At 49.2% G+C, this 23,480-nt stretch overlaps 1 protein-coding gene, 1 long non-coding RNA gene and 1 other non-coding gene across 6 annotated transcripts; 2 read left to right on the top strand and 1 right to left on the bottom strand.

Annotated features, from left to right (window-relative positions):
- Nucleotides 1-661: 661 nt before the first annotated feature.
- On the bottom strand, nt 662-10,635 carry GLRX5 (glutaredoxin 5). Of its 4 annotated transcripts, XR_008299641.1 has the most exons (4): nt 10,251-10,635; nt 5,617-5,727; nt 5,391-5,532; nt 3,390-4,962 (listed from the first exon to the last, which is right to left on the bottom strand). XR_008299641.1 is itself a non-coding variant. In XM_053224906.1 (3 exons), exons 1-3 carry the CDS (start codon nt 10,543-10,545, stop codon nt 4,880-4,882), a joined length of 489 nt encoding a protein of 162 aa, XP_053080881.1. In that variant the 5' UTR covers nt 10,546-10,635; the 3' UTR covers nt 3,390-4,879. The 4 variants fall into 4 exon arrangements, 2 of the variants coding, with proteins under 2 accessions (XP_026922357.1, XP_053080881.1); XR_008299640.1 differs by having other exon boundaries at nt 5,391-5,727; XM_053224906.1 differs by lacking the exon at nt 5,391-5,532.
- Nucleotides 10,636-10,829: 194 nt separating this feature from the next.
- LOC106972190 (uncharacterized) lies at nt 10,830-14,290 on the top strand. The gene is made up of 5 exons (XR_001429816.3): nt 10,830-11,559; nt 12,384-12,553; nt 12,795-13,007; nt 13,292-13,606; nt 13,850-14,290. It is a non-coding gene; the product is annotated as an uncharacterized LOC106972190 (long non-coding RNA).
- Nucleotides 11,821-12,095, top strand: LOC113601676 (small Cajal body-specific RNA 13). Its single transcript, XR_003422962.1, has one exon. It is a non-coding gene; the product is annotated as a small Cajal body-specific RNA 13 (non-coding RNA).
- Nucleotides 14,291-23,480: the final 9,190 nt, after the last annotated feature.

Raw genomic sequence — 23,480 nt, 5'->3', positions numbered from 1 at the left:
TGGAAGACCGCTGGTGACGTCCCCCTGACGGTAGCGCAGCTACCAGATCTCAGGGGCGGGCGAGCGGGGCTGCCTCTTCCAGCCTCAGCCACCTCCCTTCTCCGCACGCCACCCGGGCGCCCAACTCGGCCAGTCAACACCACCCAGCACTCACAAGGCTTACCTTCCCTCAAGAAATTAGACCATCGCTTGATGGCAATTTTTATGTCAAATTTAACAGAAGAGTATGAGAATCACTCCGCATTTCTAAAAACGGAAGGTCACAGGCACTCATAATCCACACTGCTACGGACTGAATGCCTCCCCTCAACATTCCTATGTTGACCCCAAACTCCCAGAATGGTGGTGTTGGCGGCGGGGGGACTTTGGGAGGTGACCGAGGGCAGGGTCCTCACGAATGGGATTTGTGCCCATTTAAGAGGGACCCCAGAGGGCTTCCTCATGAGGACATGAGAAGATGCCGTCAATGAACCAGGCACAGCCCTCACCTGACAGCTGGTGTGCTAGAGCCTTCATCCTGGACTTGCAGCTTCCGGAACCAAAAGAAATAAACATCCATTGTTCATAAGCCCGCCCAGACTGTGGTATTTTGTTACAGCGGGCCCGAGCAGAGGAAGGTGCAGTGTTCCTGCTATTCAGAATGAACGACTCACACACAGGATCCCTGGGTTGGCAGTTTATTTAAAAAAAAAACAACACCCCAGTTATCACATCTTCCTCCCTGTCCATCATTTTTCTTAACAGAAGCAGCTACGAAAAATTTGGGGAGATATAATTATCTTTGCAGACTGACACATTTGCAGAGGATTCATGAAGAATGACTCAAAAGCTCCTCGTTTTACTCCTGAATCAGGCAAAGAGCAAATGACAACCTAAGAACAGATTTTGTTGACAACAATATCGTAATACAACATTGAATCATTACAGTGCAGTGGTTCTAATGAAGTTCACAATAGAATATTCCCAGCCCCAGACACACCAAAATTGCCCAACTGCTCACAGACTGGAGAAATCCGTGCAAGCAGCTGCCGTCTGAAGAGTCAAGACCAGAATCGGTAAGGCTTGGCCGGCGGTGAGTCTGGGCACCAACAGCCCCTGCTGCTCAGGGAGGCCCCGGGCCACCCTCACTTGGAGTCTTGGTCTTTCTTTTCATCCAGAAGGGCAGAGCGGATCCCCAGCTTTTTCAGTTCCTCCACCAGGTCCCCATTCTGGTGCATCTGCAACAGAATGTCACAGCCCCCCACGAACTCGCCGTTGAGGTACACTTGCGGGATGGTGGGCCAGTTGGAATAGTCTTTAATGCCTACGGGGAGAGAACATTTCAGTGTCATTTAAATGGTCAGAGCTGAACTTCTTGTGGCAAAATCTGTTTTCCACGCGCTCCCAGCAGGACATCCGGTGCTGCCCTTCTTGCTTCCCCCATCCCTGGGGGATGTGTTTGCCACAGACTCGGAGCTGCAGAGTCAACTGGGTCACGGTTCAAACCCCACCTCCTCCAATTACGAGCTGTGAGGCCTCGGCCAAGTCTTTCCACCACCCGCCTGTTTCCACCCCCATCTCGCAAGGCTTTCACGACAGGACAATCAGGTAGGCAAGGCTGTCGTAGAATGTCTCACACACACACACACGCACACACACACACACACGCGCGCGCGCACACACACACACACACACACACACACACACACACACAATCGGCAGGGATTGATGGCAGAGAACCGACCGGTTCATGTAAGTCACACAACACATACAGAGCCACATTCTCCATTCATCTGCCAGTCATGGTTTCAGTGAGACCAAACGTTAAAGAAATGCCAGGACTTCATTTCCAAGGGGACTACTTAATATGGGTCTATCATGGACCCACGGGTCCAACTCTGCCAAATGAGGCAGTCCCCGCCTCACGGTTTTTATGCCTATCTGGGTTGGTCATGGGTTTTTGCCTTTAATTCTTTGACCCAGACAAAAATCTCTTTCCTAGGGCAGACTGCAGCCCTCACCCTACTCAGCCCCTCAGATGGGCTCTCCACAGGGCAGGTGGATTCGGCTCAGCACAGAACTCGCAGCGACCAAGTCAAAGCAAGGAGAAGCCCGAAGCTCGCCTAAGGCCCATGTCCTGGGCCAGGAGCGGTGACAGAGGGTGAGGGGGCCCCCCCCCTCCTCGTTCTCAAGCGCTCACGGAGGACAAGAAACCAACCAGCATGCACGGGATCAGTCCCGTGTGTGAGCGGTGTGGAGGACACACAGAGATGAGGCACATTCTAGGACAGTGAAGCCGTGTGGTTCTTCTGTTCAGCTCTGGGCCATGAGGCCGATGGTCTTGACAACAAGGTAGGGAAAAAGCGTGGTTTCGATCTCAAGACAGAAGGTTGCTCTTTCCTCACATTCTTCCAACCATTCTACTTCCTTCCTACTTGTGAGCTGAGATGAGAAAACACTTTCAAAAACATGGCCTTCCAGCAAAACGTGTGTTGGCTCTATGAAAAACGGACGATGGTCAAAACCATGGCACATGACCATCAATCACTATATATTTGCCATGTTTGCACTTCCATAGATATTTCAAATGGCCAAAACGAGCAAACAAACAAAACACAATACCGTGCAAATTAAAAGTCGTTCACGTGGGGGTTTTCATGCAAACCGACGAAAAATACTGGTGCTAAAAAGCTGGTCCTGGATACCCTATCATTTACCCAGCATTTATTTTCCAAATAAAAACACCAACTTGAGTGATGGCCCAAATCCTAAGAGGCAATGCGTTTTTCTCTTTTAAATAAGTCACTGCCTTCTAAAAAACGGTACCTTAGCTCCTAACCACAGCACTAAAGACAGCCCCTAGCTGAGAGCTTTATCTTTCTTCCCCAGACTTCTAGGGAGATAATGGGTCCAGCGTTACAGGCCCCAGAAAGCACACTTAGTTTTTTTTTTTTTTTTTGAGGTATAATTGACATATGACATATTATTTCAGGCATACGATATAATGATTTGATATGTGTATATATTACAAAATGATCACCACAATAAGTCTAGTTAACAGCTGTCACCCTATAAGGTTACAGAGGTTTTTTCCTGTGATGAGAACTTTCGAGATTACCTTAAAAGCTTACAAATGTGCAATACAGGATTGTCAGCTATAGTCACCATGCTGTACGTTATATCCCCAGAAAAGCACAGTTCTAAGCCACTTTGAGTGTCTTAAAAAAAAAAAAAAAAATCAGCTAGAGGTAGGGGGGGTTACTAATAAAAGGAAAATTTCATTTAGCCTTCAGAATGTCTTCAGAATACCAAATATCTAGATATGTTAGAGTATCTTGATGAATTAAAGTTTTTCATCATTCTGATACTTGATGCCACAGAGACGACTCAGCATAGGAGTTGTATTTAAAAAAAAAAAAAAGCTCTGTCCTTAAATAGTCTGTTAGAACTTACTTCACAAAGAAGCCAGCGATCCATCTTTTTTTACTTTCATGTGACCGAGAGTGGGTGTGGGAATTAAGAAATGTTTAAAGTCAACACGAATCGCTTGTAATTCTTTGAAAGCTTCTTAAGAACCTTCTGTATTGTGTGCATGTGCCACTAATGTGCGTGCTTTTACATCTGGGTCTTTTTCAATTGGTAATACATTGTGTGAAGCTTTCCAAGACAATGAATATTTACTGATTCTTTCGGTGAGTCCCTACAATTTTTGAAACGCACCATAAATGAGAGTAAATTTGCCATCTGAGGTCGCCCGAAAACCACACGCATCTGATCCAAAAAAGTAGTTTTCTTACATAAGATCTTTGTTAAGTAAAAGAATGATTTGCTTCCATCAATCGTATTTATAGTACCACACTCAATCAAAGCTTTAGGCTCAATTCCTTCATTAATTTCATGCTGCTGCAGATCACATGTCCAGGCAAGACAGAAGAGGCAGACACGCCACCATTAAAACTACCCAGCAAGTGGGCTTTCCAAGCTTCCTGAACATCCCCGCCCCCCCCAGTCACGTGCGAGGGAGCTGGGACTCCTTCCAAACCCCAGAGTCACACTATCTTGCCCAATAACTTACATTTCAGGAACTCAGAAGCACCGCGCCTCGGAGCCCATGATGGCATTGTGACAGTGGCCAAGGGGCCTACTAGCTGACAGTTGATCAAAACGAAACCTACCTGCTTCTTTGGCTTTTAAAGTAACAGAGGTTACAGGCAGCTGATAGCAAGGCAAAGCTTCAGCGTCTTAAAAAAAATACTACGTTCCTTTTTTTAGAAGTCTGATTACAAGTTTAAATATTTAACGAGATAACCAGTGGATTCCTATAGCACGAAGCGAGTAACTTCTGATAATAAGAGACCGCGGCTCACAAGTTGAAAATTAAAATGAATCCCATCGGTCCACCATTGATTGTTTAAACATGGCTAATTTCTCACACTTTTTAATTCTCAAAACCTGCAATATACAGTGGTAGTTAATTTTCACTCCAAATAACTCAGGATCGGAGAAACTCGTGAAAATGAGAAAATCGTATCCAAGAGTGGATTTTAATGACAATGGCATTTTAAAGATGATAGATGACAATGATTCAATTTGGGACCAAAGTACTGACCGCGAAGTTCTACATAGGGTGACACTAGGAATCTGGAGTGACGACGGAGGTGGTCTTACAAAACCGGTTCTACCTCTACCTACTGCCCCACCAAAAAAATTAATACTCCAAAGCATCAAACCAGAGTGGAAAAAAAGTACTTCCAGAGCTTTCGAAAGGGACTTTTCAAAATTCATCCCATTTCAGAACATCAGACTTCGTTCCTGGTTTGGACAACAAACAAATGATAAGAGTTTCCTTTTTTTTTTCCTGGTAGATTTTCACCATAGGAGCTTCGGAGTCTGATGCAGGTTAACTCTGCCTGGGGCAAGTCACATCACCTCCTCCTGAAGTCCTCCTAGGAAATAATGATGTCAGCACCCCCATGAGATCACCTGAGCAGAGAGAGCAAGGGAAACGAGAGACCCTCAACAGGGGAAAAGCAAAGGCTGGGGACAGAGTGAACAAAGCAATGGCTTTAAGGGCAGCCGACTGTGGCTTGCTAGCTTGCAGATGTAGCTTCGGATATATTTCCTCATGTCTTAGCCTCAGTCTCCCTACCTGGGAAGTGGGAAGAAATCCATGCCTCACGGATTTATTATAAAGATGAACTGAGACCTAATTGGTGAAAGGATTGAGCTTGCACATTCCAGGTGCAAGGCGGATGCGCTCTCGTCTCCACCCTTCAAGTCTTGCCTCTCTAGAAATACGTGCAACAGAGGACGCCCAGGGAAGAATGCTGCAAAAATACCAATCAGGTGTGCCAGGCACTTGCTGATAGGGCTACTGAACTTCACATTCTTTAAGTGTTTTCAATACATACCCTCACTTAACCTTTGTAAGAGTCCTTCCGGGAAGGCATAATTAGTCCCTATTTATCAGAGGAAGAAACTGAGGCTCAGAGAAGTTCTTTAACCAAAGTCACAGTGCTGGCAAACGGCCGGGCCTGATTTCCATCCGGGTTTCTAGGAATCCAAAGGACAGGTTCTAGACCTCCGCAGGTGGCCTCTGGCTGGCACGTCCCACCCCTGCCCACGAACCATACTTACAACTGGCATGTGTCCGCAACACGTCGGGCCGTTTCACACCGGTAACGTCTGTATACACGAACGGCATTATGCCATGACTACCTTTTTTGCAACTTACTTCGTGACTGCACCCTGTGATTTTTGAGATTCAGTTACACGAGATACATCTAGAACTAGATCACTCTACCACAACTTAGTTTTCTATCGCCTGACTAAACCACAGTCTGTTTATCCAGTCTGCTGATAGGCCAAGATCCTCTCTTGCCAAATTTTCATTATTACAAGCAGTGCTTCAGGGAAAATCATTACATGCATCTTCTAACTCAAACACAGGGGTCTTCCTCGCTGGAGAAAGAGGTGGCAAACTACGGCCTTTGGGCCAAATATGGTCCACTTCCTATTTTTTGCAAATCAAGTTTTATGAGAACTCGGCCACACCTACCTGTCTAGGTACCATCCCGACTGCCTTCAGGCCCCCAATAGCAGAGTGGAAGGGTCCACAAAGACTGAAGTACTTACTCTCTGGCCCTTTACAAAGGTCGTCCGTCAACCCCCACTTTATTTGTTTGTTAACGTTTGTTTATCTTTTGAGAGACAGAGAGAGAAAGAGCGTGAGTGGGGAGGGGCTCCAGGCTCTGAGCTGTCAGCACAGAGACCAATGTGGGGCTTAAACTCACAGACCACGAGATCACGACCTGAGCCGAAGTCAGACTCTTGACCGACGGAGCCACGCAGGAACCCCTGGCAACCCTCACTCTAGACTGTATACCCAGGGGGGAAGCAGCTGGTCACCTTCAACTTGACCCGGCACCGACAGTTACTCCTCCAAGGTGTTGGTGCGACTGGATTCTCTCATCCACAGCATGTATCACATCCATCACGACAAAGACCCAGAAACACCACCCCCTCATCTTTTAACATTTGCCAAGGTCCCAGATTTGTCACTGTTGCCCAAATTCCCTGATAGTGAAAAGGCCGTGCATATCTTCAAAGGCTTAATAAACATTCAAGAATAAGATAACGGCTATTCATTCAACAGGCACTGCTCCTCGTGAAAGAGAAAACAATGGGGATCTGAACAGGCAGAAATTTAAGAGGGTTTGTTTTTAAAGAGCATAGAAGATGGTTTCCGATATGATAAATAAGAGAATTATTTACTTATTCATTAAAATCATCACCGAAAGCTCGCGCTGCATAAGCAATATACAGGGTACTCAGGTAACGCGGTCAGACATGCTCCCTGCTCTCCAGAGGGCAAAATGCTAAGCATGGATACGTGTGATCTCAAATGCATTTAAAAACAAAACAAAACAAAGAAACAAAAACCCAACTAGAAACTAGATACAAATGTTAACGGTGTATGCAGGATTACAGGTAGGTTTCGTTTATTACTTTCGGCATTTCCAAGTTTCCTCGGTGAGCATGTGACTTTTACAAAGAAAAATAAAAGACAGGCTTTGTTAAAAGGAGGATTTGGATACGCTGACATCTGTCTGCTGGGACCCACCTGATGATCCCTTTGTGGCTCCCTTCTGTGTGTATTCCAGATAAACAGGACAAAGAAAAGACCGGAGGAGGACCTCACAGTCGTCTTTGTTCCCTGGGTCACAGGTTGAGACCTCTCTGCATCACACCTTGGGAACCGGGCAGCAGGAACGAGACAGAGTCTGTGGGTGTTCTTCAGGCTCTGAGCCCTTCGCAAAGCTGTAGCACAGGGAGAAAGGAAAGGCAGTTTGGCAGCTGCCCCTCTCCAGTTACTAGCGGTGACCTTGGGTCTAGGAAAGGTGCACAGAGGTAGCTCCGACTAGCAAAAGCAACCATCAGACAGCCTGGCAGCTTCTCTAGGTAAAGTCAAAAGTGTAGAGAATAAAGAGATGAAGAGTCTGAATGTTTTATAAAGTCTTACCCTGGCTAAATGAGTCCCCACTGCGGGAACACGCACACACTACCCTGCTCCGATCTGCAGGTTAATAGTTGCATGCGAGTTTATTTTTCTAAGCAACACAAAAGGTGGATGTTATGTGCAACATATATGCAACACATTATCGACCAAGATGACAATCTGGTATGAAACAAAATGGGAATGGAAATGTTGAAACTCTACGGTCAAGAAATTTAAAGGCTGGGGCGCGCCTGGGTGGCTCAGCTGGTTAAGCCTCTGACTCTTGGTTTCGGCTTGGGCCATGATCTCACGGTTTGTGAGTTCAAGCCCCACGTCGGGCTCCGCAGGGCTCTGCAGGGCTCCACACTGATTGCGCGGAATCTGCTTGGGATTCTCTCTCTCCCTCTCCCTGCCCCTCCCAGGCTCATGCTCTCTCTCTCATATACACACACACAAAATAAACAAATAAAGCTTAAAAAATAAATAAATTTAAGGGCTAAATTCCTGTAGCTGTTTTCTGAACACTTAAGAAAGTGAGACTTAGGACACCTGGGTGGCTCAGTCAGTTAAGTGACCAACTCTTGATTTCAGTTCAGGTCATGATCCCTGGGTCATGGGATCAAGCTCCGTGTTGGGCTCTGCACAGACACCACGGAGCTTGCTTGGAATTCTCTCTCTCTCTCTCTCTCTCTCTCTCTGCCTCTACCCTGCTCATGTACATACACTCTCTCTCAAAAAAGAAAAATAAATAAACTTGAGAGAGAGAGAGAAAGAGAGAGAGAGAGAGAGAGAGAGAGAGAGAGAGAGAGAGGGAGAGAATGTGAGAGACTGGAAGCCAGACAGGTGAAACGGAAGCCAGGAATCCAAGTGCTATGAGTCAGCCTTCTTATTTCTGCTCCTACTTTGTTCTTACATTCCAGCATAGCCTATCTCCAGTTGTATTCCACAGGAGAACAGAAACCACAAACCAAAGAGCTTCAAAACTTCGTACTAAACAAGCTGTTAACAACACAACTTTTTATGAACGGCCATACTAGCAATTTGCAGGGGACCTGTGGCGAGGTCCCCACGAAAAGATTACAGACTAGTTTCTCCTATCTTATCTTTTAAGTAGAGCAGCCACTGCTGGGTGAAGACCGCAGATACTCCCCGTACATAGAAAAACAAAAAACCAAAAACACCCCAAGGCCTAGTGACCGGTGGCATCCTAGCAGGAAAACAAACAGGGATCACGAGCATAATACACGGTAAGATCACATAAAGCTGGTCATGTTAACCTGCCTTCACTCCTCCTAGTTTCCACCCACAGAAACCAACAGTTTCCCAGGGATTAATTTGGGGGGGGGACAAATACTTTGAAAACCAAATATCCCAATAATAAAACAGCTACCATTTAGTGGGTGCCTTCTGTGTGCCGGATAAAATGAAGGGCACTTTTCTAAAAAGTGTTACTTTCTCTTTCTTCCTCATCAAAACTTTGTCAAGTCTGCTTTCCTCGTATCTTCATTCGACTGAAAAGGAAAATGCAGGGATGGGATTTAAGGCTGCACAGCCGACGGGCTGCAGAGGGATTACAACCCAAAACCTTTCCACCACAAGTGCCAGTCTCATCAAGCAGAAAGGACTACGACTGATCATTTCAACTGGAGAATAACAGTCGTAAATATGTAATAACAAAATGGGAGAATTCTAGGCTTGGGATAACAGAGAAGCTGGCCCCGTAAAACTGTTTCTGGAACACTGTCACTAAAGAACAGCACTAGGCTCAGGGAGGTGCCAGGATTGAGCCACTGGGAGTCTCTAACGGGAAGGCAGGACACCAAGCCACCCTCTAGGAGGTACATACAGCCTCCCCACTGCTCCACCAACTCTGACCCAGGACCTTAGCCAAGGGGCAGGTCAACACACTCCTCTGTCCTCTTCCTCCTCCCCCACAAAATAGGAGAAAGCATGTCAATAAGGTTCCGGGCACGGTGCTTATTAGAAGAAGTACCAATTAGCTGTCCGGGCCCTCCCGCCTCTACCTACCTGCTACATCTGGCCCCAGACCCTAACTGGTCCCTGGTTCCTTCAGCTCCAAGCTTCAGTTACCTAGGGCACGGGGTTCATTCCTTATCTCTCTGTCCACAGGCCTCTCCATGCCCCAGCACGCCCCCCAATCCCAACCTGTCCTTGAGTAGCTAAAAACAAATTTCATGACTTTTTCTCCCACACCAAGTGATCCCAAGTAAGACTAGTCTGAAAGCAGTGTCAACCCCCTCCTTGTGGCAACAACAAAGGATGGTTCCGGACAGCCCGAGCCTTGAAGCACCAGCCAGCCTCAGACAAAGGCAACCCCGGCCCTTCCTCCACTATCAACAGCACCGGCTCCTTATTCGTGAGGCAGGCCGACCTTCTCAACGTGTCCCCCAAAGTGCCTACCTCCTAGTGGTTCTTACTGTATTCCTTCTTGCCTCCCTTCCCCATCACTCTCCCCCCGACTGAGCCTGAGAGATTTGGCTCCGAAACGCCTCCCTGGGCTCAGCGTGGGGACCAGTGAACAGCTGGGACTTACCCAATGCCCAAGTTGGCCAGAGAACCGGATGCCCAGATCCTCAAGATCCACTTCAAGCCAACCATGCCCCCCACTCGACCCCGAATACAGTGCAGGAACCCGCGCCCTTAGCCCCGCTCGAACCACCCCCCCCCCCTCCCCCGACCTCTTGCGCGACACACCCAAGCCCCGCGGAGCGGCCCCGGCCCGTCGCCCCTCACCCGGCGGGCCCCGCCTGACCTTGCCGGAGCTGGGGGTCGTCCAGCACATTATAGGCCGCGTAGTCGCGGACGCCGTGCAGCCGCAGGATCTGCACCACTGCGTTGCTGAAGCCGCACTGGGGCTGCTCCGGAGTCCCCTTGAGGAAGACCACCACCTTGTCCTTCTTCACCAGCGCGTCCAGTTGCTCGGCTGAGCCGCCCCCGCCGCCGCCCGAACCCGCCGCCCGCACGCCTGGGCCCCAAAGGCCGCCGCCGCCGGAGCCGCGCCCCCAGCGGAGCAGAGCCACCGCCACCCGGCCCAGCGACCCGCTCATTCCCGCACGCTGGCCGGAGCCCTCGACGGCCCGGGACCTCGGCTCACCCCGGGAGCCTTCCCCGGGCCCGCGGCAGCCCGGCCCGCCCCCCGGAGGCTCTCATTGGGCCGGCTCCAAGCTCCTCCCAGTCATTGGGCAACGCTAGCCCGCACTTACTCGATTCTACCAATCGTATGACTCGCCCGGTCCCCAACAGGATGGAGGTGGTCTTTAAGCCCGCATCCTACAGCCCTTACTATTGGCCGCTGGCAATCGCTTTGTCAGTTGATTGGAGAGAGTGAATGTCCATCAGGGTCACGCTCCAAGGCGAGGAGAGGCGAAACCAGAGGGAAGACGACTTCCCTCCGGAGGGTAGACGGGCCTGCTGGGATACTCCCGGATGACTGCGAAAGGCAGTGGGCGGGCTCCGCAGTTCCGCGGCACGCCGGGAAGAGGTCACTTCCTAGGGAAGGTTCCGGTTCCGGCGTAGGCGGTGGTTGAGTTGCCGTGGCAACGCGGTAACCCGGCTCCGGGTTTCCGCGTTAGGGCCGGCGGCGGGGCTGGAGCCGGCCTGTGCCCGCCTTTCGCAGCCTGGGTGAGCGACGCCGGTACCTCCGTGCGGCCGCGGCGGAAAGCCGCCGTTCGTGGTGGGAGCGGGGCCGGGGCCGGGCGCTGGGGGCCGGGGCGCCCGCGTCGAAGCGGGCGGCCACGTGTCCCGGCTGTGCCTTGGCCGCGCTGCCCGCGTGGGAGCCGAGGCCCGGACCCGGCCCGGCGGCGCCCGCCTCCGGCGTTCAATTATATCTCGAAAATAACTTTTAAAATTGTGTAACGTGCTCTCGTGTGCATATCCCTTCCGGGTTTGGGGCTTCGTGGACTTTGCAGCCCGCCTCAGTCCTTTGTTGCCTAGGGAGCCACGAGGGAATTGGTTCCCTGGACAAACGTTTTCTGAGCGGGTGCTGCGTGCTAGGCACGGTGCTTGCGCGGGATGCCCGGACTTGGTGCCCAGAGCTCGTCAGCGGGAGAAGTGAGAAGCAGGTACAAAGCAGGGTGCGGGTACAGAGAGGAGGGCACAAAGCCTCCCGGGCTCGTTGCTTTCTCAGTTTTCCGTTGTACTTAGTGCACCTTGAAATATATATTCGCTAGCTCGTTTGTTGACTCCCCCCTCCCCTTCCCGGCACTGGACTTTATTCACTACTGTAGCCTCAGTTCCTAGAACGGTTCTTGAGACGTGGCAGGTGCTCCTGTTGGTGGAATGAGCGATTCGGGGAGATGGGGACTCACGTGAAATCGAGACGTGATCTGTAGTCTTGGAGCCGCCCTGGGTTGGTGGTACCCTAGAGCACACCAGACTTGCAGAAAAAGCATACTCCAGAGGAAGCTGAGGCATGACTGCTCAAGAGCCAGCCGTTCTATGTGCAATTTTCCTCTGATAGTTCCTGGGTGCTGTTGCCACGGTGATAATGACCGCGCCGTGTCATTATCTATCGACGGACAGCAAGAGAAGCCTTGCAGTCGAGATATTGTTTAACAGACAGAGTGGTTTCTGTTGGACACTGAGTACTGCTACATTTTTTTTTTTTTAAGCCTTACGTATTTTAAAAATGGTTTCGAGAGGTGACCTGTTTTGGAGGTTCTCAATTTTAAAATCAGAGAACAAGGCCGTGCTGGTAACAAGTAATCTTGCAACCATTCTGCCTGAAACTGGGACCCTGGTGAATTGAGAATAAACTCAAGATATTCCTCAGAAGTGCTTGTCCCTGACATATTTATTTCATCCTTATTGACGGTATGGATATGTGATAGTTTTCTGACATTGATCTGCTTCTTACAGAATCCTTCCCCCCCCCCCCCCCCCCCAGCTTCATGGATTCCAGGTAAATCAGAGGAGCAAGCATCATGAACAGAAGTATGTACAGGAAATGCCGTGGTGCTGAAGCCTAAGCGATGTTGCAGAAGTCCAGGACCTGGTGCGCTTACCAGTTGGGAATGTATTATTTCCCAAATCACCTAATTTTTCCTCATGCTTATAGTAAGTTGGGTTTTTTAAATAAATAAATAGATAGATTAAAAGTATAAAAATATAAATATATATTTTTATATATATAAACATATTTTTATATATTGGTATTGTATCGGTATATGTGTGTGTGTGTGTGTGTGTGTGTGTGTGTGTGTGTATATATATATATATATATATATATATATATATAGGTAATTTGTTCCTGCAAAGCTAAAACTGTTCACTGCCTCCACGAAACTGACTGGAATAGGGAGAAAAATTCGCAGACTTCTCTTCTGAGGATCCAGGGACGTAGAAAAATAACGCGAGGTAACACATCTCGTACCTAGTATGTAGCATTGGCTTGGAAGCTTAGTTGTCTTTCTTACTGTCAGACGTTTTATTGAGAACACAGCTGTCATCATAAGATTACAAGTAAACCCTGAGCAGGAAGAATACCCAGCCTGCATTCTGGGAACTTACAGTAAGTCGAGTTGCTTTGGGCAGTAGAGCATAAGAACGCAGGTGAAACCTAAGGATATGAGAGAGCATGTCTGTGTTCATTCAGAACACTCGGTGGGGCGGCTTTGATAGCACGGTCAAGGGCAAGGTAAATCTAAACTTTTGGGTTAGGCATCGCAACCAAAGAAATTAAAACAATTTGAAGTTTTTAATAAAGCAGCCAAAAATACAAAATTTTATGGATGTTGAACATACTCCTTTCTGTCTTTGATTTAAAGCCACCCTTATACTCTGGTTTCTCTTCAGATCGAATAAATCTTTCGCCTTCTAAAACCACCATTGAGGGCGCTTGGGTGGCTCAGTCAGTTGAGCGTCTGACTTGATTTCAGCTCCTGTCACGATCTCTCGGTCCGTGGGTTCGAGCCCCACGTTGGGCTCTGCGCTGGCAGCACGGAACCTGCTTGGGATTTTCTGTCTCCGTCTCTCTCTGCCCCTCCCCTGCTCACGCTCTATTTCTCCTTCTAAATAAATAAACACTTAAAAAAATAAAAAATGAAACCACTCTTGGAGTATTGCCTCCAAACATTGTGATTTAAAGAAACGAAGAAGGGGGGCGCCTGGGTGGCGCAGTCGGTTAAGCGTCCAACTTCAGCTCAGGTCACGATCTCGCGGTCCGTGAGTTTGAGCCCTGCGTCAGGCTCTGGGCTGATGGCTCAGAGCCTGGAGCCTGTTTCCGTTTCTGTGTCTCCCTCTCTCTGCCCCTCCCCCGTTCATGCTCTGTCTCTCTCTGTCCCAAAAATAAATAAATGTTGAAAAAAAATTTTTTTTTTTAAAAATAAAGAAACGAAGAAGGTGGTATGCGAGATATTTCTTCCAAAGCATCAAACTCTCATGTATGATTTGGCATTTTAGTTTTGAGGTGTTTCTTTAGAAATCTGTTCTATTAATGCCTGAATCACTATATTGTACACCTGAACCTGATGTAAAACTATGCATTGACTATACTGGAATTAAAAGCAAAACTATTTTCTATAATGAAAACATGACAAAAACCGTTGTCAGAAATCTGCTTTTATGCTTCAATGTATTTTGGGCGTTTTGAGCACGTAAGTCAATTATCTTTATCAGTTCGTGATGTCTCCCATGTGAACATTAGTAGAAGGTGGAGGTGGGAAGTACACAGAAAGTTATTTAAATCCTGGGATTTTGGTCACAAAATGTAATTAGACCACAAACTAAATGATCGTGCCATGTATAAACATGCTGGCTCAGGCATCCTCAAAACGTTTTTCTCTCTGTGCTTATTTATAGATAAAGTTTTACTGTGTTTTGCACAATCTCTGCTTTCTACCCAGCCCTCCAAAAGCAAATTCAACATTGAACCTATGGTTACAAACATTAACAAAGTTGAGCTAGTTTCTTCCCATATATCAGCCCTAAATGAAGAGTCCAGATTGTTGAACCTAAGACAATACGTTTTCTGAACGCTCAGCAGATCAGCGTTTCCAACTTCAGGTCTTAAAGTCCCTGCTTTATTCTTGCAAAGAGGGTGTGTTTCTATGCATAGGACAGGTGATACAGACATGTTGGTCCAAGCCGGCCAGAGCATTCTGCAAGTGTCATTTTAAGAGAAAAGTGGCTGTTTGAGCCACCAGACATGCCTCAGCTAAAGTAAAATAGCATCTGAGACCCCGAGTTCCACAGTCATGAGCTGGAACCTGAACCCTTTCGCTGTGGGGCACGGAGCGAGTATCCAGTAGGTTTAGAGCATCAGTGTGACCATGGAATTAAGTGGTTTCCCCAGCCGCCCTAAAAATAATGGAAAGTACGAGAAACCAAGACAATGCCCAGCCCTCTGAGAGAATTTTTGCTAATCCCTAATGCCAGACAGAAACGCCTTTTGGGGTTCCTAACCTCTATTTGACAAGACAGCTGGTTTTATAAATACTTCTCTGGCCATGGGAGTGGCCTCAGTTTTTCTAATCTCTGTTTCCCACATCTCGTGGGCTCAGCCTCGAGTCAGGAAGGAAGGTCTCGTTAGGACCCACCTCTACGGGTCCTGCTCTCCTCTGGGTGAAATGAAGAAACGGTGTGCTGTAAATTGGGTTAAGTTCAGTCCGGAACGGACGGGGAGACGCCTTCCCTGAAGAAGCATGCGTGGAAAGCTTGGATGCCACAGCAGAACCTGCTTCCCTCCTGGGATTTGGAATGTAGCGGTGTGACGTCACCGAGACGGGTTCCTTCTCGGCACTTTCCACCCCTTCCCACCTTCCCCTTCCCGGGTTTGTGAAAATTACGTTTGCGGTGTCTGCGAAGGTTTACGCCGATTTCAAGATGTCTCTGTATGAGGGCTGCAGAGTTTTAAGGCCTCGATCTGTACTCCGTTCCTCTGCTTCAGAACATTCGCCGCCCCCACCCCCTGCCCCCAAATAATACCGTCTTGCGTGTGTCGCGTACCGTTTTGTTCTTTCTGTGTACGTGAACTCATTTGATCTGTTCGTTACCCCTAGGATAATGGTGCTCGGACGTTGCGGTCCCCAAATTACGTTCTTCAGTATTTGTTGATCACATCTTTTTGGCAGACTCCAGCACTTTGGGTTCCTCTATGTGTTTTGTTGCCTTGAAAGCACTTTTTTTTTATTTTACTGCTGAATCATAGCCTCACAAGCAAGTCCCGCAGAAAATCAAATATTCCTGAATTATCTTTGCTGCATGTGTATATATTGGATACAGATGTGATTTTTTAGACGCCCTGAAACTAAAATGGCAACAGTTTCACTCCAAAAATCCAATGAAAGAAAATATCAACGTGGCTGTTCAGTTCAGAAGCTCTGTGCTCCTTTGTCCTCATGCTGCTGTTACACAGTGAGGACCGAACTTGGGAGTAGCCCTTTAAAATGACACATGTTAAAAAAAAAAAAAAAAAAAAAGGGACACATATGCTGGACTTTGTTGAGAACCTCATTTTATTCAGAGGCAAAGAACCCAAATCATAACCTCCTATAAAGTAATAATAAGAATAAAGTGATGGGGCGCCTGGGTGGCTCAGTCAGTTAAGCATCTGACTTTTGATTTTGGCTCAGGTCATGATCTCATGGTTTGTGGGCTCGAGCCCCATGCCGATAGCGCGGAGCCTGCTTGGGATTCCCTCTCCCTGCCCCTCCCCTGCGCTCTCGCTCTCTCTCAAAATAAACATTAAAGAAAAAAAAAATCAGGAACCGTGTTAAGACGAGATTAAAAGTGATAAAACAGGGGCACTTGGGTGGCTCCGTTAAGCGTCCAACCCATGATTTCATCTCAGATCATGATCCCAGGGTCATGGGATCAAGGCCCTCGTCAGGCTGCGTGCTGAGCATGGGGCCTGTTTAAGATTCCCTCTCTCTCTCCCCACCTCCACCCCATCCCCTGGTCACTCTCTAAAATATATTTTTGAAAAGTGATAAAAAAATCTTGATTAATCTTGAGATAAAAGAATCTCAACCGTTTAATGAAATTTTTCATCTTTTGCATTATGTGCTTTTTTTTTTTTTTTGCCAGCAGATATTTTCCATAAGCTCAAACTGCTAACTATATTCCAACAGCTTCTGAGAAGCTGCCTGGACCCCAGACTGTGGAGAGCAAGGAGCCAGTGCTGTTGTGTGTCAGACCTGTTACGAGGGTTTATCCTTTAGCAGAAGGTTATGTCTCCCTCTGATGATCACTGAGGTTGAGGCCAGATGAACATAGAGAAAATTTTCATTGTTTTCTCTTGAATGACTGCTAAGACGTTTTGCCAAGACCACAAATACTCTTTCCGATGAGTCAGAGTTGCACTTTGTACTTCAGCCTTTTGAGTCTGAACCCATGCCCTCGAAATTAAATCTTGCCATCACAGCGATCCAGTTCCGGCCTTCTGCAACCAGCCAGCCAGCCAAGGAAGGGAAATTCACCCAGGGTTTGACAGAGGAAGGGGGTGGGGTGGGAATGGGAGGAGACATTCATTAACTGTTCGATTTCCTTCACAGGGAAAAAGTGGAGGATTTTAAGTAATCCCCCCCTTTTTTTTTTTTTTTTTTTTTTGCTTTTATGGCCGGAAAGATCCCTTTTGTTAATTCTAAACTTTATACATTCTGAAAGTGTAGCCTACCGAGATATAATTAATTGACATCAAATTTCTGTGCGTGGGAGCTTCAGAGTTTCAGGAAAAGACTGTATGAGAAACCAGTTATACTCTGCAAGAGAAAAAAAGAAGTGCTTTGCAAAAATTGAGTGACCAAGAGTTGTGTATGAAAAGCCTTGGGCAGAAGGTGACATATTTCAGGCCCGCTACCCTCTGCAGCTACACACGCAGCTGACCTGGCATTCTCACTTCTGCGGGGTGGGGGGGGGGGGGGGCTGTATCCACGCAGCCCTGTCTGTGTGAGCCGGGTGGGGGTTGGGGGCGAGAGACCCCCACTGGTTCATCTCGTTTCCTCCCATGCAGCTGCAGCCCGGTGACAGTTCACACATCCCGCTGGCTGGCTGGCTGGGGACGGGGCCAGTATGATACCCTTTTACTTGAAGGGATTTTTGCTCGTGTTCAAAAGTAACACACGTCTTTCAAAATCATTCTGTCTTTTGAGAAACTTGGAGCTCTTCCCTAGTGCCTGCCTTTCCCGGCAAGGCAGGTAGGGGGCACTAGTCCTTCTAGGAAGCCAGGGCAGTAAGAGCCAATACCTGCCGTCCCTGTCCCTGCACAGAGTGGGAAGTCTTCTGCTGGCCAGATTTTTGGAAGAGCCCCTCCGTCCTCCCAAGGCCTACTCTTGTTTTAGGGAAGGCCTAGCTTGCTTACTTTTCTCCCATTACAGCCACAACGCATGAGAAGCAGTAAACTTGCAAGGCTAATGCTAAATGCAGGAGGAAGCAAGGACTACAAGGCCAACAGGAGATTGCAAAAATTAAGAAGCCAAAGCCGACCGTCTTTGGGATTTGTTTTAAAGCAGCATTCAGGGAGCATTTGATGTGAGTGGGGCCAACAGCCCTCACATGGCACTATGCCTTGAGCGTTAGAGCCTGGTATAAAAATTCCAAGTCACCAAGAAAAGACTTACGATCCATGTGCTTTGGTGAAGAAGTCAAGGAAACATAGCATATATTAGGTTGCCAGCACAAATTATACACACTGGCTTTATTAAAGGGGCGATGGTAAAAAACAAACCAGAAGAATACTTCCTTCCTTCATTATGCCAGATAAACAGAATATTATCCTCCTCCTGTTATGTACCTCCTTTTAGTCCATGGTAAGCCCCTTAGAAATACTCCGTTGAATTAGATGGTGAGAGATTGAATGCTATGGGCGTACAGTTGGGTCTTTCTAAACCACGAACGAACTGTTGGGCTTAAGAGAGCTCAGCTAACAGCAGGCCTGCAGACGGTCGTCCATACAACGGTTTAAAGCGTGCAATCCAGGAGGCAAACTTGGAGGCGTCAAAGAACATAACCACTGCGTGTCCTATGGCCCAGCCCCGTTTTCTCGCCATTGGGGGCCAAACCCTTCAGGGGTTTTGTACGGATTATGGTGGTGGTGGTTGTTGTTGCTGTTTTCCTGCTCCCCTCCTCCGCCAGCCGACCATCAGCTTCTGGTCTGACAAAATTCATTATTTTGCCCCCCAGTCCTTAGCACTCAGTACACTCTCCATGCATAATTCTGAAGCGAAGAACCCGCACCACGGTGAGCGATACAGGACAGTATCTCAGAAATCCCACGTTGCATGAAACTCACACTGCCGACCACCGATGCCATAGGATGTGAAGACACATCCCCCCAGGGATGCTAAGCAGGGTTCAGTGGTCAGCAAGACACTCCCGCTCCCCAGGGCCTCACAGCCAGATGGCGGGGACAGATGCAAGAATGTCCCGGTGCTGGTGCCAGTGGACCCCCCCCTCCCCCCGCCAGGGCAGTGAGTCAGCGCCTCTGGGACCAGAGAAAGCTTGGTAGAGGGGCCGGCACTTGAGCTGAGTGTTGAAAGAAGGGTGAAGAGCCGCTGTTTGAAAAAGGAAGGACGGTCCAGGAGAGGAAGCATCCCCGGCAAAGGCACGGAGGTCCGAGCTCGCTCTGGGGAGAGGAGGACCCGTGGACCTAGCTGAGGGGCTCGGATCTCCTCCCCAGAGTGAGAGAAGGTCACGGAAAGAGTGTAAGCTGCGGAGCTCTGGAGAGTTCCCCCTGGCGGGCACGTTGAACATGAAAAGAAGGTGGCAGGGTGGCAGAGGGGGGCCAGGAAGGCACCGGGGTGAGCAGAGGGCACCAGTGTGAGGGTTTCCCTGAGGATTTGGTGACTGTCTGGGAAGAAAAGCCAGGGCCTTGGGCTTATCCCCGGGTTTCTGGCACAGCAGCTGCTGTCTCCTTACTGAGGCTTGGGATACAGGGGAGAAGGGGGGGATCGGAGGGCGAGTTGTGAATTGCTTTCGGACATTCAGAGGGGACTCGAAATCATTAAGTTGTACCTAAAATATGGGGGCACAGAGGGCGCCTGGGCGGCCCGGCCGGTTAAGCGTCCGACTCTTGGTTTCGGCTCAGGTCACCATCTCCTGTCTCGTGAGACCGAGCCCCTCATCGGGTTCTGCGTTGACAGTGCTGAGCCTCCTTGGGGGTTCTCTCTCTTCTCTCTCTCTGTCCGTCCCGTGCTCGCTTGCTCTCTGTCTCAAATAAGTAAAAACTTAAAGATTAAGTTAAAATGAAATAAAAGACAACGTGGGAGCACAACACTCAGACTATTGCCTCTACAGGTCTGGGCCTGATGGCTGGAGATTTGGGCAGGGGGAACAAGAAAGGGAGCTGCAGAAGAAATTGGGGAAGGTGTGCAGTCAGGAAAGAGCAGGCCATGGGACTGAAAAGGAGGCAGGTGGCAGAGAGGGCACAAAGGACCCAAGTGTCGCCTGGATCTGGTGACCGAGGTGAGCATGGTTGGGGGCTGGAGTGGCCGGGGTGTTCCCTGGACCTCTCAGGGTCTCTGGAACACGGAGCCAGGCCAGGGGTGTGGAAAGTGACTTCTGGCTGTCATCCCCGCGCGGACGTGTGAACTCAGAGTCTGTAAACCGAGCAGACAGGCCCCGGCGCTTTTGCCCAGAGTCGGCAGTGGCACGAGCAAACATTTGAGTGTGGATGGTGAACAGCCTTGACTCCCGAGGCGCCGTGCCAGCAAGGGCCTTTCTGGAACACCCGAGGACACCAAAAACGCCGTGTGCGCGGGGCCGCCTCTGCCGAGTGTGGCCTTTTCATCAGCCGGGAGGGCGCACGGAGTGGCACTCGCCGTTCCTCTCTGCATGCCAGCTCCACAACATCAAAGAAGAAACTGAGGAGGAGAGTTCTTTCAAATCTTAGGCCAGGTGCACCTCCTGCAGCAGCGGGAACTTGCGAGCAGACCATCTAGAAAGCGCTCCTTCTGCGCGTCTGCGGTCAGCCGTTTGCTGCAGGATCCTTTTTTTGTTTTTGTTTTTGTTTCCTTTGCGGCAAGAGCCTAATGCTTTGTGCATGAGGCCCTGCTGGGGAACATCTTGGGCCATCGAGAACTGTCCCCAAGAGCAGCAGGGTTTCCCACAGAGCCCGGACCTGCCGCTCAGGCACAGGGCCCCCCAGGGTGGGCCGCTCCCCTGCTGATGGAGGGGGTGACGCGGAAGCCCCGCCCGGGAGCCTGGGTTCCGCTGGCCCGACACCAGTGCCAAGGCCACGCCCCCGCGTGCCTGCCAGGCGGGGCCCAGAGGCCTCCCGGCTTCCTGGGCATGCTGCCTATTGCACAGGACCTCTATGTTATCGCCTGCCCAGCACAGCCGAGCCCGCTGAAAAGCAAGCCGAGAACACTTCGGCAGGTCACAAAAACGTGTCTCCAGGGGGCAAAAGAATGAAAGACTTCTCTTGCCCCTGTAGCGGAGAAGTCTTCCTGACTCACAGCCTCTTCCTGAGCTGGCTTCTGTCCTCAAGTTTTGTTTGCAAGCATCGTAATTGCAGGATCTAATTTCCCACAATAGCACACATTTGCACAGAAAACGAGTCTGTGGCACATTCTCGTCATCCTGACGCTCATGGACAGCTCCTGCAGGGAAGACAGGGCGAAACTGGCCCCGCTTTCTAGATGTGGAGACAGTGTGGGGGCGGGGGGGGGGTACATGGCCCAGCAGGGTTAGCCAGCGGGGGTGGGGGGGGGGACGCAGAGCCCAGAGGGACCCCACGTCGTCGGGAGATTCTCACCCAGCGAGCCCTTCATGCTGCCCGCCCACCCCAGGGCTGGCAGCAAGGGTGCCCTCAAGGCTGCATTTCGTTTTCAAAACGAAAGCAGACAAATAAGCCAGGTTGCCCGCATCCTGTCGCTTAAACCAAAATGATGAAGTCGTAAGGGCAAGTGGTCGTGGACGCTGTGACGGAAGACAAATCATACCCCTCGTACGTTTAGCAGCCACGGAGAGAGCCAAGTGTGGACGTGGCTTTTGTGGTATACAGAGATTCAGAAAATACGAAAGCACGTTATCTGAAATGCACTCAGCCAGCCTGGGTGTTTTATGGTATAAAGCTGGGAGTTTGATGCGTTTCTTGCTGCACACACAGGTAATCAACATAACCAGAGCATTCAGTCCTGCTGTTTATGTGCGCACACACGGAGCAGACTTCTAGGCTGGTCCTTGCCTCTCACAGGAGACACACACACACACACACACACACACACACACACACAGAAGAGGCTTCCAGGCTGGTGCTTGCCTGTCACAGCACACACATGACATGCAGGGTTCTCACCTGTTACTAAAGCTGGTGCCGTTCTTTCCAAAGCACTTTAAGTTTTCATCTATAACCTTGACCCCTAAAGAATTCATCACACCAGGGAAGCCAGAGTTTAACATTTCAGGTTCAACGTAACTCTGTGTAAAAATATAACCTAACAAATGGGTGGGAATTGAATCACGACCAGGAAATGGTCCTCCGCCGTTGCTACCAGACAGACAGAATCCACAGCGATTAAGTGTGGCCCGAGGCCAGGACGCCTGGCTCTGTACCCTAGATGGGTCATACGATAGCTGTGTGATGACGGGGAAGTTATTACCCTCTCTATTCCGTCATTTGTAAAATCGGTTAATAGTAGCCACCCTAGAGGGTCGTGATTGGGGCGCCTGGGTGGCTCAGTCGGTTGAGCATCTGACTTTGGCTCAAGTCATGATCTCACGGTTCATGAGTTCGAGCCTTGGGCTCTATGCTGACAGCTCTAGGGTCGTGATGAGGAGCAAGTGAGTTAATATGAGTAAAGGCTTAGTACCGTGCTTGGCACGTAGTAAGCCCTTAATCAGTGTTAGGTATCATCATTACCCAGAACGCCTTCCCCCAGACACTTGGGCCTTCACTCCTCCCATTTCTGGATTCCTCTAAGGTTCAATTCTGTACCGCGCAGCCTAGCATTTGATAACGTGCGGTGCTGTCTTGTTATTTCAGTGTCATTTCAATGTCTGAATCTCACTGTTGCTCCCTCGATAGATGGCAAGTTCCCGATGGTAGGAACCACGTAGTTTGCTTCTGCTGGATTTCCACAACTCACAGCCCAGTCCTGGGCAACCGCCGCACATATAAACATCCCGGGAGCGTGCGCATCACTGTAAGCAAGTGGGAACCCACCTGGTGGTGCGGCATTACGGACGGGTACTACAACCAACAGCTGAAACACCCAGTGGGAAGACTTCTATTGACCCCCCAAACCCGTACTGAATGTTGACAGCTGCTCTACTCACAATAGCCCCAAACCGGAGACGACCCAGTTGCCCTTCAGCAAGTGAGTGGCTAGACAAACAGTGGTCTGTCCGTGCCATGCAATGGAGGGGTGCGAACTCTTGGCACAGAAACACTCCGGAAGAATCGCCAGTGAATTCTGCTGAGTGAAAGTAGCCAATCGCCAAAGGTTACACACCGTATGATTCCATTAACATGCTATTCTTGAAACGGCAAAATTATAGAAATGCGAATGGATTAATGGTTGCCAGGGGTGAGAGAGGGGATAAGAGTGGGGGAAACACCTGCATTCTGATGGTGTCAGCCTCAACATCCTGGTTGTGATTCTGTGCTACGTAGGTAATGTCTTTTTTGCAAGACATTACCATTGGGGGAAACTGGGGAAAAGGTACAGGGATCATTCAGCCTAGTTTATTACAACTGCGTAATCTACAATTATCTCCAAATCAAAGGTTTAATAAAAAAAAAAAACCACTTATGGGGTGCCTGGGTGGCTCAGTCGGTTGAGCGCCCGACTTCAGTTCAGGTCATGATCTCGCGGTTCGTGAGTTCAAGCCCCGCGTCAGGCTCTGTGCTGACAGCTCAGAGCCTGGAGCCTCCTTCGGATTCTGTGTCTCCCTCTCTCTGCCCCTTTCCCACTCATGCTCTGTCTCTCAGAAAATGAATAAATGTTAAAAAAAATTTTTTTTTTAAAAACCCGCTTATGGTGTTCCCAGAAGAAGCAGAAAGACTAGATAGGGTTGCCCATGGATGGGAGAAATGTATAGCAAG

The sequence above is a fragment of the Acinonyx jubatus genome, chromosome B3 (assembly GCF_027475565.1).
Source record: "Acinonyx jubatus isolate Ajub_Pintada_27869175 chromosome B3, VMU_Ajub_asm_v1.0, whole genome shotgun sequence".
Taxonomy (NCBI): domain Eukaryota; kingdom Metazoa; phylum Chordata; class Mammalia; order Carnivora; family Felidae; genus Acinonyx; species Acinonyx jubatus.
This window is presented reverse-complemented; position numbering and strand designations above follow the sequence as displayed.

What these genes read in the sequence shown, in the direction of transcription:
- GLRX5 (XM_053224906.1), bottom strand. Translation starts at nt 10,545, where the DNA reads ATGAGCGGGTCGCTGGGCCGGGTGGCGGTGGCTCTGCTCCGCTGGGGG. An exon ending in CGACCCCCAGCTCCGGCAAG is followed by an intron (nt 5,728 to 10,250) that starts GTCAGGCGGGGC and finishes CAAAAATCACAG; the next exon opens with GGTGCAGTCACGAAGTAAGT. An exon ending in GTTGCGGACACATGCCAGTT is followed by an intron (nt 4,963 to 5,616) that starts GTAAGTATGGTT and finishes CTCTCTGCTCAG; the next exon opens with GTGATCTCATGGGGGTGCTG.